The sequence below is a fragment of the Empidonax traillii genome, unplaced genomic scaffold (assembly GCF_003031625.1).
Source record: "Empidonax traillii isolate 1590-97213 ecotype Southwest subspecies unplaced genomic scaffold, ASM303162v1 scaffold91:size2966241, whole genome shotgun sequence".
In the NCBI taxonomy this organism is placed as follows: Eukaryota; Metazoa; Chordata; class Aves; order Passeriformes; family Tyrannidae; genus Empidonax; species Empidonax traillii.
This window is the reverse complement of record NW_020955284.1, coordinates 2,117,316-2,130,703: the sequence shown is the minus strand read 5'-3', so window position 1 is coordinate 2,130,703 and position 13,388 is coordinate 2,117,316. Positions and strand designations below refer to the sequence as shown.

General features: G+C 41.5%; 1 protein-coding gene across 1 annotated transcript in view; it reads left to right on the top strand.

Moving 5' to 3' along the window:
* CDH4 (cadherin 4) overlaps positions 1-13,388 on the top strand; it is a 421,930-nt gene that overhangs the window by 255,903 nt on the left and 152,639 nt on the right. Inside the window, exon 4 of the mRNA XM_027881637.1 lies at positions 9,644-9,820. Coding sequence (XP_027737438.1) covers positions 9,644-9,820 — 177 coding nt within the window. The remainder of the gene's footprint in view (positions 1-9,643; positions 9,821-13,388) is intronic.

Sequence of the window (13,388 nt, the reverse complement as noted above, 5' to 3'; positions counted from 1 at the left end):
GAGTCATTATGTTGGGCTGTCCTCATTGACTGCCTCTGAGGGGGATCCAAGGCAGCAACTAATTCCAGCAAAATGGCAGTTGGAGCAACTTTTATTTCTGTATCTCATCAGTGAAGCAAGACCTTGATTTATCAGTTGGAGTGGGTACATGCAGAGATTTCTGTTTCCTTTAGGTAACTTCTGAAACACTGTTTGGGGTTTTAACAAATCAGATCAGTGGAAAAGATGAGAAAGCAGATGACTAATAAATAAGTATCATATAATTGTTACCAGTGAGACCACTCAGGATAATTGTGCAAGTCTAATGAAGATGCATCTGGTGAACTTGTCTGACCTCACGCTTAAGCGAACTTGAACATCTCGCATGTAATCATTGCCAGAGACGAAAGTGATGTTTGTGAAAACACGTGAACTTCCTTGGCCTGATTTTCAGGTATGTTGAATCCCATTGCCTTGTGCTGAAGCCAAGATAAGATGTGACATACAGGTGCTCATTGCCTCAGAAAATCAGCCCACTACGAGAAGTTTCCAAGCGCTGCACTTGCTGCATTTAGTTCTTAAGGAGTCAGCATCTTACCAAGGGTCAGGCTCAAAGCTGTGCTAGAGAGATCATCCATAAGTGAAATTCACTCCAGATCTGTCTTCCTTCAAACAAAAAGAAGTCCTAAGGATTGAACTGCCTACGCGGAAATAAGTTTTTTCTGATAAAACAAACCCCTTGGACTGCTGTGTGCTCCTGCCTGTGATGTGTGCCTTGCCCTTGTGAGATCAAAGCTTTTGACCTCTGATTTCGTGTTCTTTGTTGGTAACTGCTGAAGTCTGACTGCCACTTCAAAAAGACACATTTTGGACTGAATACCCTAAAAAAACCCCCGTCATTGCTGTGATAATCCGTGGACAGTTGGGTGTAAACATGAGTTTGAGTAAAGATAAAAATTGCTTCATGCAGGCAAATGCAATAAAATAAACCTTGTTTTTAGGGGCTATGAGTGTCCACATATCTTGCCCTTAGCCCAGCAAGCTGAGACAGCTTGGTAGGTACAAGCTCAGTGTGAAAAAGGGTTTGGGTTCCTCCCACTCTCCTGCTGGATGTGGTGGTGGCCCTGTGGCATGGCCATCTGCAGGAGAGAGGAGGAGCATCTAGGGATGGGTGTCCAGCTGGGCAGGGTGGGCTGAGGGCCTGGCGGTGCCAGTGGGATCTCAAACACTGTCCCCATCCAGCAAAGCATTTAAAACTCCCTCTTAAATTTCGTCTTGCAAATGGAGATGAATGGAATGTGTTCTCATGGTCAAATTTAAGCGTTTGCTTAGGTGCACTCTGAAATTGGAGAATAAAAGAAGAACAGTCTTTTCTCAAGAGCCTCTTGAAATAACCAAAGGATAACTTGAAAGGGCAAATTCTCACGCTAGCGCTGAGGAGAAGCACCAGACTGAATTACTTTGCTTTGTGCTAAAGTAGCAGTGGTGCTTGTGATCTCTTAAATCTCTTGTGATCTTTGTACTTGCAAACATTAGGAAGGAAAGTACTATTGTTACATTTAATTCATTATGATTATTTTAATTCATGTTATCTTTTGAACCTCATGGCTTTAGAAAAATAAAATGAGATTAAAATTTTTCACAGGCTTGTTAAGGAGTAGACTTGCTCCCTCTGCTTTCTGTGATGAAGAGCACTTGTAGTAGTCTGACGTCTAGAAGCAAAAGGAATGTGTTTTGGAACTATGTTTTAAATTATTCGTTACAAGTTTTATCTGGGAGGAAGAACTCAGCTTGCTAGCCCAGATATTTCATACATTTTTCTCAAGATATGTGCAGAATTAGTGGGGCAAGATGAAGCTGCAGTAGAGGTTTTTACCCCATTGTAAGTGACAAGATCTACCACCTTTATTTCCGACCTGTGGGTATCCGAACAGGTAACAAATATATGAGTATTTTGTAATTTAATAGCCATGCTCTTGAGAAGCACTTCTAGTTCTGAAGCCATTGTGTATGGTTTCTCCCAATTATGAGAATGACATTAACTTGGAGATAGAAGTGGCATTTTGTAAACACTAGAAGGGAGAGTACAACAGTAATTTAGATGTTTCTTAAACAACCCTACCTGAGAAGCACTGCGAGATTAGATGTTACAAAAGGCAATGTGAAAAGGTCAAGTTGATGTGGGGAGCTTTGCAAGGAAACAGCCTCATCAGAACTTTTCATGTCGGGGTAAGATGTTCAAGCCTTAAAATGAGAAAGAAAAGTACATCGAGAGCTGTGCTTTGGGGATGATGTCATCTTTGTCATCTTCTTCTGTTCGTTGAACACTCTTGCAATATTCAAAGCCTGACAATGACAAGAAGAGTACCACAGGTGCTGGAAACCTGTGGGAACCATAAAAGATTCCACCAAAGGCAGATGGAGTTCTTGTGTGCCTGCTTTGGTGTGTGATTCTTCCAGGGAATGGAAGAGGAAGAGCATTTGAAACCCTGAAAGCAGTGCGCCGGCCAGGAGGTGCCTGTAATCATCTGTGCAGTGCTGTAGAATAAGTTTGAAGGCAGCTCTGCCTCTCCACCCCAGTCAAAACTTCCCTCACCTTAGAGACACCGTTCACATTTTGTGTCTGCTCGGTAATGAGCAGGAGCACACTGCCTGCAGGTGGCCCTGCTCTTCAGCACAGAAGTGAAGCCTACTGAAATGTTCTGTGACTTACCAGCTTCCAAATTAAACTGGTGATGGCCTACCAAACCTTTAGGCTAACAGAAGGTGTGGATGAGTTCAGGGGATTTCTAAATTTCAGTTAAATTGTACTGGGAAATCAACACCTCCTGTCCCAGCAGGGTCACCTGGTCAGCAGCTGCCTGAAAAGCCCCATTCTGGCCCCAAAGGGAAATGTGTGTGTGTGACCAGCAGCCTGTGTGTGTGTTCCAAGCGGTCCTCACCTGGGCCACCAACCTTGTGAGGCTTTCTGATTAAGGACAATAACATGTATTTGTTTTTTTCTTAAATAAGAGCCTTCTATGGCAACCACGTGGGTTATGCCCAGAGCTGGTGGGTATCTCTTTTCTCTGGAGTCCAGACTTAGCATTTAATTACAGTTGCCCACTAAGGGCCCTACTGTACCTTTTGCAAAGAAGGGATCTTCTGCCTGACTCACAAGCCCGTGTGTTGTGTTCTCCCTATTTAAATTTTTTCTAGTTTTACCTGTTACTCTTCTTCAGCTTTTCCCTTGCTTTGCAGCCCTACAACGCTAAGGAACATTTTGATTCCTCAGTCACACTGATCACATTCCATTAGTTCTATCAGATAAAATTTTCCTAAGCCTGCAAAGCCAGCCAGCTACCTAACAACGTTAAATTTGCATTCATGCCTCATTTTTCAGCTCTCAAGGAACAGGGCATGTAGAGCTTTGACTCTGATTCCTTGGGAACGAGGGGGTTTGGCATGGCTGATGCATGTCTGTGTGTTACATGGCTCATTCTCCTCCTCTGAGGGCAGTAACTTGGTTAGCTTTTAGTCAAACTTTTTCTCCCCTGTCAGCTGATGTGTTCTGGAAGCTCACGCTCTTGCCAAATCTGACAATTTTTCTTACTAATTGACTCTAATGTGAACTGCTCCATGCAGCCCCACTGCTAGCTGATAAAAACAAAAAGTAATGAATTTTTGCTTAACTAGCTGATTTAATTAAAATGTTTTATACTGTACTTGTATGGTTTCTATAAATGGAGAGGTAATTTTGTTTAATGAGTTCCTAACCAAACATAACATTCCTGACTGTACGTAGCCAGATTTGATAAAGGTCACGAACGCCGCGATTCCACTGTTTGCTTTTGGAAGTCGTGATGATCAAACAGCTTGCTTGGGTGCTTGAAATGCCCTGTCAGGATTGGTTCCCTCTATTCCTGTTTATACCAGAAATTATTACTATGGTTTTAGGAGCAGGGGAGGTTCTTCTCTGTGTCTGAACACTGTTCATTATCTTTAAAGTGGAAGTCTACTGCCAAGATCACATCTCGTTGTCAATTAGTGGCTTCTCTGCAAACACATTAATTTAATGCCCCTGCTGAAGAACTGTGAATCTTGGAACATCTTGCTGCTAAAACACTGGTTTTCAGAGCACTTTGACACAAATCATTCATGAATAGCAGTTTATGCCATGAATGTAATGGGATGTGACTTGAAGTTATCTTCGATTAAATTTACCACAGCTTACAACTATTAGTAAATAGAGCTAATATAGATAGGCATCACAGAGTTCTAGAATGTGGATAAGGAGAAAAACAGATTATGGATTCCCTACCAGTTCCTAAATAATACCTTCACGTAGCATGACTATAATAAATGAAAGTCTAAAATAAAAAGTTTGATCTTTTTAAAACTACTTCTTTTCCCTTCTCCAACTTTGGCAAATTCAGCAATGACCTAAATAAAAAAGGAATCAATTACCCTAAAATAAATAAATTTGCTGTTTGTTCTGCAACCCTTTCATTCTACTGTATGAGAACACAAAATGAAATATCTTTCTCTACTAAAAGATCAAAAACTGGGGAAATGGTGCATTTTGGGAAAAAAGGGCTCATTCGTCCTCCACTGCCGTCCCTGATGTCAGCAAAATGTTGTTTCCTTAGAACAGAATTCATGCAAATGTTTATTTTGCAGTGCTCTCATGTTCCCTTTGTTAAAAAACTAAGCTCTATTTTCATTGTCTTATTTTCTGTTTGGTAAATATCATTTTCTCTTGTCCTCTTTGCAGCTACCATGGAAACGAACAAAAAATGCTTCAGATTAAATATTTTTAAATAGATTTTTTTTTTCTCCCTGGTAGAAAATGGTACCAGTTTTCAAAATGTGTATTGATGTAGGAGCTGAAGGGAAATATGTTTGAGCAATGGACTAAAGGTGGCTTTGTATCCCGTTGTATTGATAAAAATATATTAAAAAACACATTGCCGCTGTTAAACCCTAGGAGTGACACTAGAAACAAAGCAACCCAAGTACTATTTCTTTTCTGAAATATGTCTAGTGTGAAGAGTTAAAGATCCTATGAAAATAATAAGACTGGCATGTAAATAAAACAGGTTAAATCATAAATAATTTTGATACTTGGGAAATAAAGACCTTATTTCCTCTCCTCCAATTGCAGGTACTTTTTATTGCAATTGCAAGAATAATGTATTTTAGTGCTGAATCCAGAGCATTTCATTTTGCAGGCCGAGCCCCATAAAATGAATAATCTCCAGCAAACGTACCCTAAGACTCACTGTTATTTATATGCAGGGAATGGTGGCTTATTTACCCAAACATTCGAGTGATCCAAAATGTTCAGCTAAGCAGGAACACAAAATATGATATTATATTATGTAAATGGGTTTGTGATACGCTCTGCTGGATAATAACTTCCAGATGTCTCCGTAGCCAGAGGCTGACGGATATCAAAGGCAGGTTGGCTGGGAGGGGAGACGAGCCAGCTGGCGAGACTGGCTAGTGCTAAGTGTAGCGGAAGGTGAAAGCTGGTGTTCCTTCACACTCACTGGTTTTATCTGTGCGCTACTGAAAAGTCAGTGGCTCGCAGCCTTTCTTGTCACGAGCAGGACGGGGCTTGAGGGGCTGGGGGGGGGGTCCAACGTGCCCCATTCTGTCAGTCAGTTATTTTTCGCCCTCTTTTGTGAGTAGAGGTTGAGTTTAGTCTGAGTCTCCCAACAAATGAAAGGCTGACGAGCCGCAGACCAACACTGACAGGAGCTTGTGGACTTCCTAGATGGCAATTCTGCCTTTATTGCTGGTGCCAAGTGCAGACAGGGAATGTTCCTGAGCTCTCAAGAATCACGGTGTAAGTGGAGTTAGTTGAAGCACCCCAGTGCTCACCAGTTTGGAGTCAGGTTTCCTAAACCTGGTTGAAGTCTGACAGTCCTTTAGGGGTTTAGCTCTGTCCTGTTCTGAACACAGCAGGTTGTATTCACCATTGTTAAAGGCAAGGCTAGACTGAAAAGGGACTGGAAATGACTCCTGTGAGATGCCACTGAAGTTACTGAGATCGACTTCAAGACACCCCTACACCTTCTGTGGAGCAACCTGTGAGAAGAAATTTCCTTTCCTTGCAGAATGCGTGCAGAATGTGGACTTTAAATAATACAGTCACCCCAGCACACATTGCATCTCATCCTTGGCAAGCTCTGAAAGATTCTACCCCAGTATGAACACTGAGGCATTAGATCCCACTGAATCCAAACTCTCCTAACAAGTTTATATCCCAGCATGGGCTTTTCTCCTGTTGTTTTTCTTCATCCCACACTTTTTAATTACTTTTTCTCCTTGATCTTGAAGGTTTTCATCTGTTATGGCTCCTCTGTGTTCCTCTAGCTTATCAGTGTCCTAAAATGATAGACAGGCATAATTACTGAATTATCTGACTATTTTATATCCTCCTTTAATTATCTGTGTATCACCAGAGACCATGCTCACATGTTCCATGTTTGGTTCTATCATAACGAATTATAAATGTCACCGTGTAATTTTTGGAATGGAGAGTGGACTTCTCTTTCCACTGGGCCCACGTTTCATGGATTACCCTCTCTCAGACTTCATGTGCCCATTCCCCTTGTGCCATATGGAAGAAGGGGATGGCACCTCACAAAAACAACAGGAGGGAAACCACCCTAAAGCAGCGGCACTAGAGGTGCTCAACTTGATTGTGGGAAGGACTATGGGCAGATTTTGTTCTGGTGACACTGCAAAAGGTAGTGATAATATTTTATCTTTTCCAAATGTCTTGAAATTCCAGAAAGCATATGGCCTGTGAGGCCATGAGAGAAGGAGCAGTTGTTATCTCAATGAAAACTGTTATTCATCAAAACCAGGATTGGAAGCTGTATTTTAGAATTAATTGAATTTGGTGTCACATTCTGCTTTTGAGTTGAACTTTAGATTCTTGTAAACTTGAAAACACAGGAGAGTTTTCTGGGGCTCGCTCTTAGTTGATGCTGTTATTCCAGAGATGTTCTTGGATGTTTCAGTCAAAGATCTGAATAGTTCTGGCATTTATACTCACCAGACTTTGTTACTGCATTTGTCTCGCAGCTTTTAAACAACAGAAAACATGTACAACGTATTTAAACAACACCAGAGAAATTAAGGTCATGAGAATGCATTGTCAACAAATGAAGATAAAAAAGAGCTGTTGTTTTTAAAAAAAAAAAAAATTGTTGTTGCAAGATGCTTTTGAAATTCTACATATCAAATTCAGAGTCATGTTGATGATTTATTCTAATGTAGGAAAACATCATCAAGAGTGACAAGCAAGCTAGTCACTGTCTAGTCACCTGCCAGCAAGTATTTCATACAGACTAAAAAGGCCGGTATTTCCTTGCTGAGCTGACACTAATTATTTCAGTATACATGGAGCTTTGGGATTCATGTTAATTCTCAAGTCTGTCTTTAGTTCAGACTCATTCCACTGTGTAAACTCAGCAGAGCACAAATTATTTGACCATCCTTTCATAATCTGTCCCAATGCTCACTTGCCAATTATATAAACTGATCCAAATACCTGCTCTCAAAGGATCCTCATTTGGGAATCACAAGCCAATTAAAAAAAATAGAGGATATCCACTTTTCTGTGACTCATGTCTCACAGCCCTATTTCATGTTGACGTGCATTTCTGCGTGTCTTCTTTAGATAACATTGTTTTCGTTAGTGTTCAGAAAAGATACCTTTCTGGTGATAACACCTTCTTTAGATGAAAACTCTATCACATATAACAGATTGCATCCCAGAGGAAGGAGGAGGTCAGCAATGCCTACAAGTATCCTGACTTTCCCAAAAAAGTCTCCCACTACTGCATCGTGACTCTGTTTCTTTGTTCATTACACACTTAAGTGAGTATTTTTAGAACAACTTCTAAATATTGAGCCGTGGTTCTGTGTTTTGCAGCAGCTTAGTGACGATGCTTGTTGAAGGTGTATAAACAGCACTTGGGTGAAGACAACCCCTCAGTCACCTTGGTGGCATGAGTGTGAGAGAGGACCTGAGAAACGTGCCGTTGTGTGTGACTGAAAAGACCATATTTGTCTGTTCTGTGAAAATTCAGCTCCGGAATGGGCTCGTTTTTAAGGGCTGCGTAAAAATAGCTGCATTTTTGCAGAAATGCTTCCAGTCCTTGCAGCCAGTGGATGTCTGCCCTCCACAGGTAACAGAGATCAGAGCCACGATCAAGCTGTGGCAATGGGCTCCTGTCTGCTGTGCCCAGCTCGCAGCGTCCAGAGGGGCCACACAGCTTTGGAGGCGCCTCTCAGTTCAGATACTGTTTGCCTTTCGTAGGCTGTTTAGTTTTCATACATTATATAGTCTTGAGGTGAATGCCTGCTTTTCTGCACTTCCAGATCAGGAATTGAAATGTGCTAATAGATGGATTTACACCAAACTCTGAGCCCTGAAGCAATGATTCCCACTGAAATCAGTGCCTACAGATAAAGGCTTGTAGGATGTTTGAGTTTGTATGTTTGGAGCGAGACAAAAAGTGAGTGTGGCTTAAAATGGCAGGAGCCGCAGAAACTACTTTGATAGGTTTTCCCACACTGTACTTGTGTTTGAGGGCATGGGTTTGTGGGGGTTCTTAGAGAAAAATAACTGAAAATTGTAAAGTTCAGAGAACAGTATTCCCACTGGATCTTACCTCAAATGAAGAGAATGTGACTTGCAGTCTTTGTGATTTATGAAAGTTTTCTGGTGGGAGTGCAGGTCACCATATGGTAACAAGAGCTGTGCTAGTTATCTTTTCTGCAGACTTTCCAGAAGTAATTGCTGAAATCCTAGAAGACCATAGAGTATTTAAGTATTGGGACTGCATAACCTCTGAAGATCCTTTCCAAATCTACATTTCAGTGATTCATCATTCTGTAAGGCAGAAATTTTTCTAGTAATGAGGCAGTCTCTCTAAGTCCAAACCAGGGTCTCACCATTTCCATTTTTACTCCACAGCATTGTAAAATTTCCAGTGCCAAAGTATGCCATGGACAGAATCTATCATTGAAAAAAAAATTGCAAAGGAGGACTCAAAGGCATGCCAAATAATGAAAATTTACTGCCTGAAATGTGTTCCAGTTCGCAGGCAGTGCGGGGAGATGTGTATTTCGTATTTATGTTCAAAACCCAGCCCTTGCAAAATTTGTCATGAAGCACTAAGAATCTGAACTAATGCACCTTTGCAGCCGTGGGTCTGACTCTCCCTCTGGTTGGGGGTTGGTTGGATTGCAGAATACATCTGCAGAACCACAGACTGCAGGTTGTTGTAGCCTTGCTTGTGCTCAGTGCCAGACTACAAAGCTGGCCCCATAACATGGACTGTAAAGGAATCCTCTCCCTTTTTTGTGTGTGTTCTGGTAGATTGTATTTATTAGAAATTTGCAGAAACTTCTTTACTCCAGTGTTCTGCTAAATCTCCCTGCAGCTGGTGTAATGAAGATGATACATTCTGGGAGGCATCTTGATTTGAGAGTGACAGCTCCATATATTTGTGAAAATGAAGTGGCAGCAGAGCTGCCAGCAAAGCATATTGTGTCTTTGTTCCGTGGGGCCGTTTGCACACGGGGAAGCGCCGCTGCTGGGACAAGTCCTAAGAAGTGAGGAAGAGGCTTAACTGGTTTTGCATTCTTGTTTCCAAAACAGCCAAAAGGCAGGAAGACACTACCTGGAGACCTGGTGCAGCAGCAAAGTGACACTCTGCTCCCGTGGCGGCAGCATCAGAGCGCCAACGGCCTGCGGAGGCAGAAGAGGGACTGGGTCATCCCACCCATCAACGTGCCAGAGAACTCCAGAGGACCCTTTCCACAGCAGCTGGTTCGGGTGAGTGAAAATAAGAAACAAAAATCATAATAATAATGGTAATAATAAATGGTCATCTCATAGTGGGTCTGGTGAAGCAGTAGATGTGGTCCAGGTTTCTGGAGTGGGAAGTCTGGCTCGAAGCACAGGCTCTCTGCTCTTCCTCCCTCATGCAAGAATAGTGGCCTTTTACGTGCTGCTGAAACTCATCTTTTCCAAAGCGCCTTGCCCCGGTTTCCCTCCCCAGCTGACGGCAGCCTAATCACCTCCTTCCAGCCAGTCCCTCAAGAGGCTCTGGCATTGCTGCCAAGATGGCCCTTTGCCCACTCCCTCATCCAGAAAATGGCTGCAGGTGTAAGGCTGGGTTGGTGGCACCCAGCGACGAGGGGTGCTGTGTCCTCCCCTCCCTCCGCCGGTCCCGGGTGCAGATGTGTGGTGGCCTGGGGGAGGTTGGCTCTCTGCCCCCGCTGCAGATGGATCCTGCATCCTCTCTGTGTTTCTGGTTTCTTCACAAGGATAATCTCTGAGATCAAGTTTTCCCCATGTGCTTTTCTGTGATGATTATGGGATGACAGGAAAAGAAAAAGAAGGGAAAAAGAGTGTTTTACAGAGACATTTGGTTGATATGTTATTGGTGTTGGTAAGTGTTAGCAAAATGCAAATACATGTTGCCGTTCCTCTTGTGGGTGCTGGTTTCAGTTTTTGGAGCAGTAGAATGATTAGCTGTAAAAAAAAAAAATAAATAAAGTTCCTTGGCAGACTCTTTCAGTTCTTCCCTTGGAAGAAAATGACGACAATTATAAAATTTCTGAAGTTATTTTGAGCAGCAGTGGTGTGTCCTTGGCATCCCTTCTCAGGAAGTTCATCTAGTCATCTTGAAACAGTGCCTGGATTCACGAGTTGCATGGTGACCTGTTTCACGCTGATTAGCTGATCCTCTTCTGCACAGCCCGTGTCTGGGAGGAAGGAAGGTACTTCCAAACGACTTGCTGAGTCCTTTGGAAACTCAGGTGGACTTTACAATGACTCATGCAATGACTGAAAGGGCATGTTCCCAGTTCACCAAGTATTGGGTAAACTCGGCTTGTTGGTATCATTTCTTTGTGCAAAAAGGAATCAAAAGTAGCAGGTGATAAATGTTTTTATGTCTGTCCTGGAAAAACAGGGAGGGAAGCCAAGGAGTCTTTGTGTGGTCAGTGGTGCTGGGTATGGAATGACCCATTAATGCGTTGTCCTACTAAGCGGAAGAAATATCTGAAGAGGAAAATGACCTGATATGTCAAAAATATCTTCCTAAATCATATTAATAATTTAGATTAAATCCTGAATTCCTGTGAAAAATAAGGGGAGTACTTGAAAAATTAACTTGGGCCCTGTCCCATTCCCTGCTGATTTCTTTTGAGCTTTGACTAGACAGAGAGAGGACAACTTGGCACCAGCTTACCATGGCAAATTTGTTGATTTATAAGGACTGAAATCTCTGTGGCACTTTTTCCCCTACAGTCTGGAGATGAAACAGAAGGACTCGAGTATGCAAAATTCCAGTATTAATAAAAATGGCAAATAATACATTTTATATAGCCACAGAAGAATTTATATTCATCACTTAAACTATGAGTAACCTTGGAAAGATAACCTGGCTGATGGAAACACAGAGCTCCCAGATTTTCAGCAAGATATTTCATTTCAGTTTTCGAATACAGAAGCTGGAGGAAACACTGAAAATTAAGTAAAAATGGCGGGGAGGGGTAGGGGGGAAAGAATTGGCTTACAAAGGGCTGCTTTCCTTTTCACCTGACTTACAGAAAGCATCGTAATGACAGAGAAGATCAGACAAAGAGTGCGACTTGATTAAGCGTGAGACCCCTGATGTTTTAGGCTCGGGTTGAGTTTCTGCTCATCTGCAGCATCTGGCCCGTTTGCCAGCGCCTGAACGTGAAGCTTGGGTGATTCCTAGCAGGAGTTACAGCTTCCCCTGTGTCTTTAATTATCCAGAATAGGACAAATCAACGTCTTCAAAGACCAGCACTATCTGATTATTTCCATCCACATAATCTTCAGATTGCCCTAGAGCATTCTGCTGTCTCCTAGATCTAGGTAACAGTTTTGATCTGATTTCCTATGCCTTTGCTCACTGGGCGCTGAATATTTTTGTGTCCATCTGCTCACAAACTGCAACCAGAAGTGCACATGTGAAGTTCCAGCTCAGATCCCATTTGTACAGAGGCAGGTCTGTCACAGTTTTATCTGCTACTTAATATAAAACACTCAAACCTGGAACCAGCAGGTTCTTGGACACTGACCTTTTTTTTGGTCCAGAAAGCCCTGCCTGAGCTTACACTTTTGAGGTATAACTAATGGAAACCAGGCCCTCTGTAGTGCTATCTTTGGTTCTGGCTTCCTCCAAGGAGAGGAAGGGATGGCATGAAAAATCTGAACACTAAAAAACCAGAAAGAACCCTACCAGAAGTACATTGTCATAGTACCACTTGCTGTTTGCGTTTTTATAGGTCAGACTAATTTGAAATGCATAGGCAAATCTTTCAGGTTCCCTCCTACTCCTGCTTCCTATTGTGAAGGTAAAAATTCCATTTTATGGAAGTTGATTAGTTACTTGTCAGTATTTTTAGCAAGGCTGTGCCTGAATGAAGTTTAAATCATAGCAAAGGTGAATGCAGCTTGATGGGAGCCACATACCTCGAAAGGCAGCCCTATCTGGTTCAGCTGGGATCAACTGTAATTCTCTGCTCATTAAACCATTTCATTCTGATAAAATACATTAAATGAAAAGTTTTTAGGAAAAAAAAAAGAAAAAAGGAACATTATCCCTGCCAAAAAAACCCCACTGTTAATTACAGGGTTTTTTCTTACAAAGGAACATCCGTGTCTGTTCATATACATCAACCACACTAACTAGGAAATGTAGTTCAGAAAAATGATAGCTAAAAAAATAATAATAGGAATTTCTAATTAGTTTTGGCTGCTGAAAGGATTTACTTACTCTTCGAAGAGTTTAAATAAACATCTGATATTTATAAGCTAAAAATATTTTCTATTAGTATAAAAAAATGTTTTGCAAATTTTGCTTTTGCTTTTGAGCTGAGAAAACAGTTATCAAATTTTATTGATATATGCTTATTTATTTTGCAAACATTCATGAAAATCTTCTGTTTAATTTCCTTGTGCTTCACTTCCACCTTTGTATTAGGAATAATATTGTACATGCTGTGAAATATTTCACTGTAGTGAGGATAATTTCATTGCTAATTGTCAGGTACTCTCATTATTATAACTATGAGGTCCATAAAAATGCCTATTAAAAATACAAAAACAATGTGAAATCCCCCTCCTTCTCCAAGCAAATAACTCATGCAGGCACACTGATCAACTAAGATAATACATTAAATAGTTGCCCCCTTGCTGAGCACCATCTATTTTCTCACTGACTCATCCTTTTTAGCTACATGCATAGCTAATTCTTAATTATCTATTATCTAATTATCTATTAGCTTATCTTGTATTTCATCCTCTTTTGAACTTCAAAAAGAATCTCAGTTTTGCATCCATGTGCAAGTCTCTAGCTGCTTCT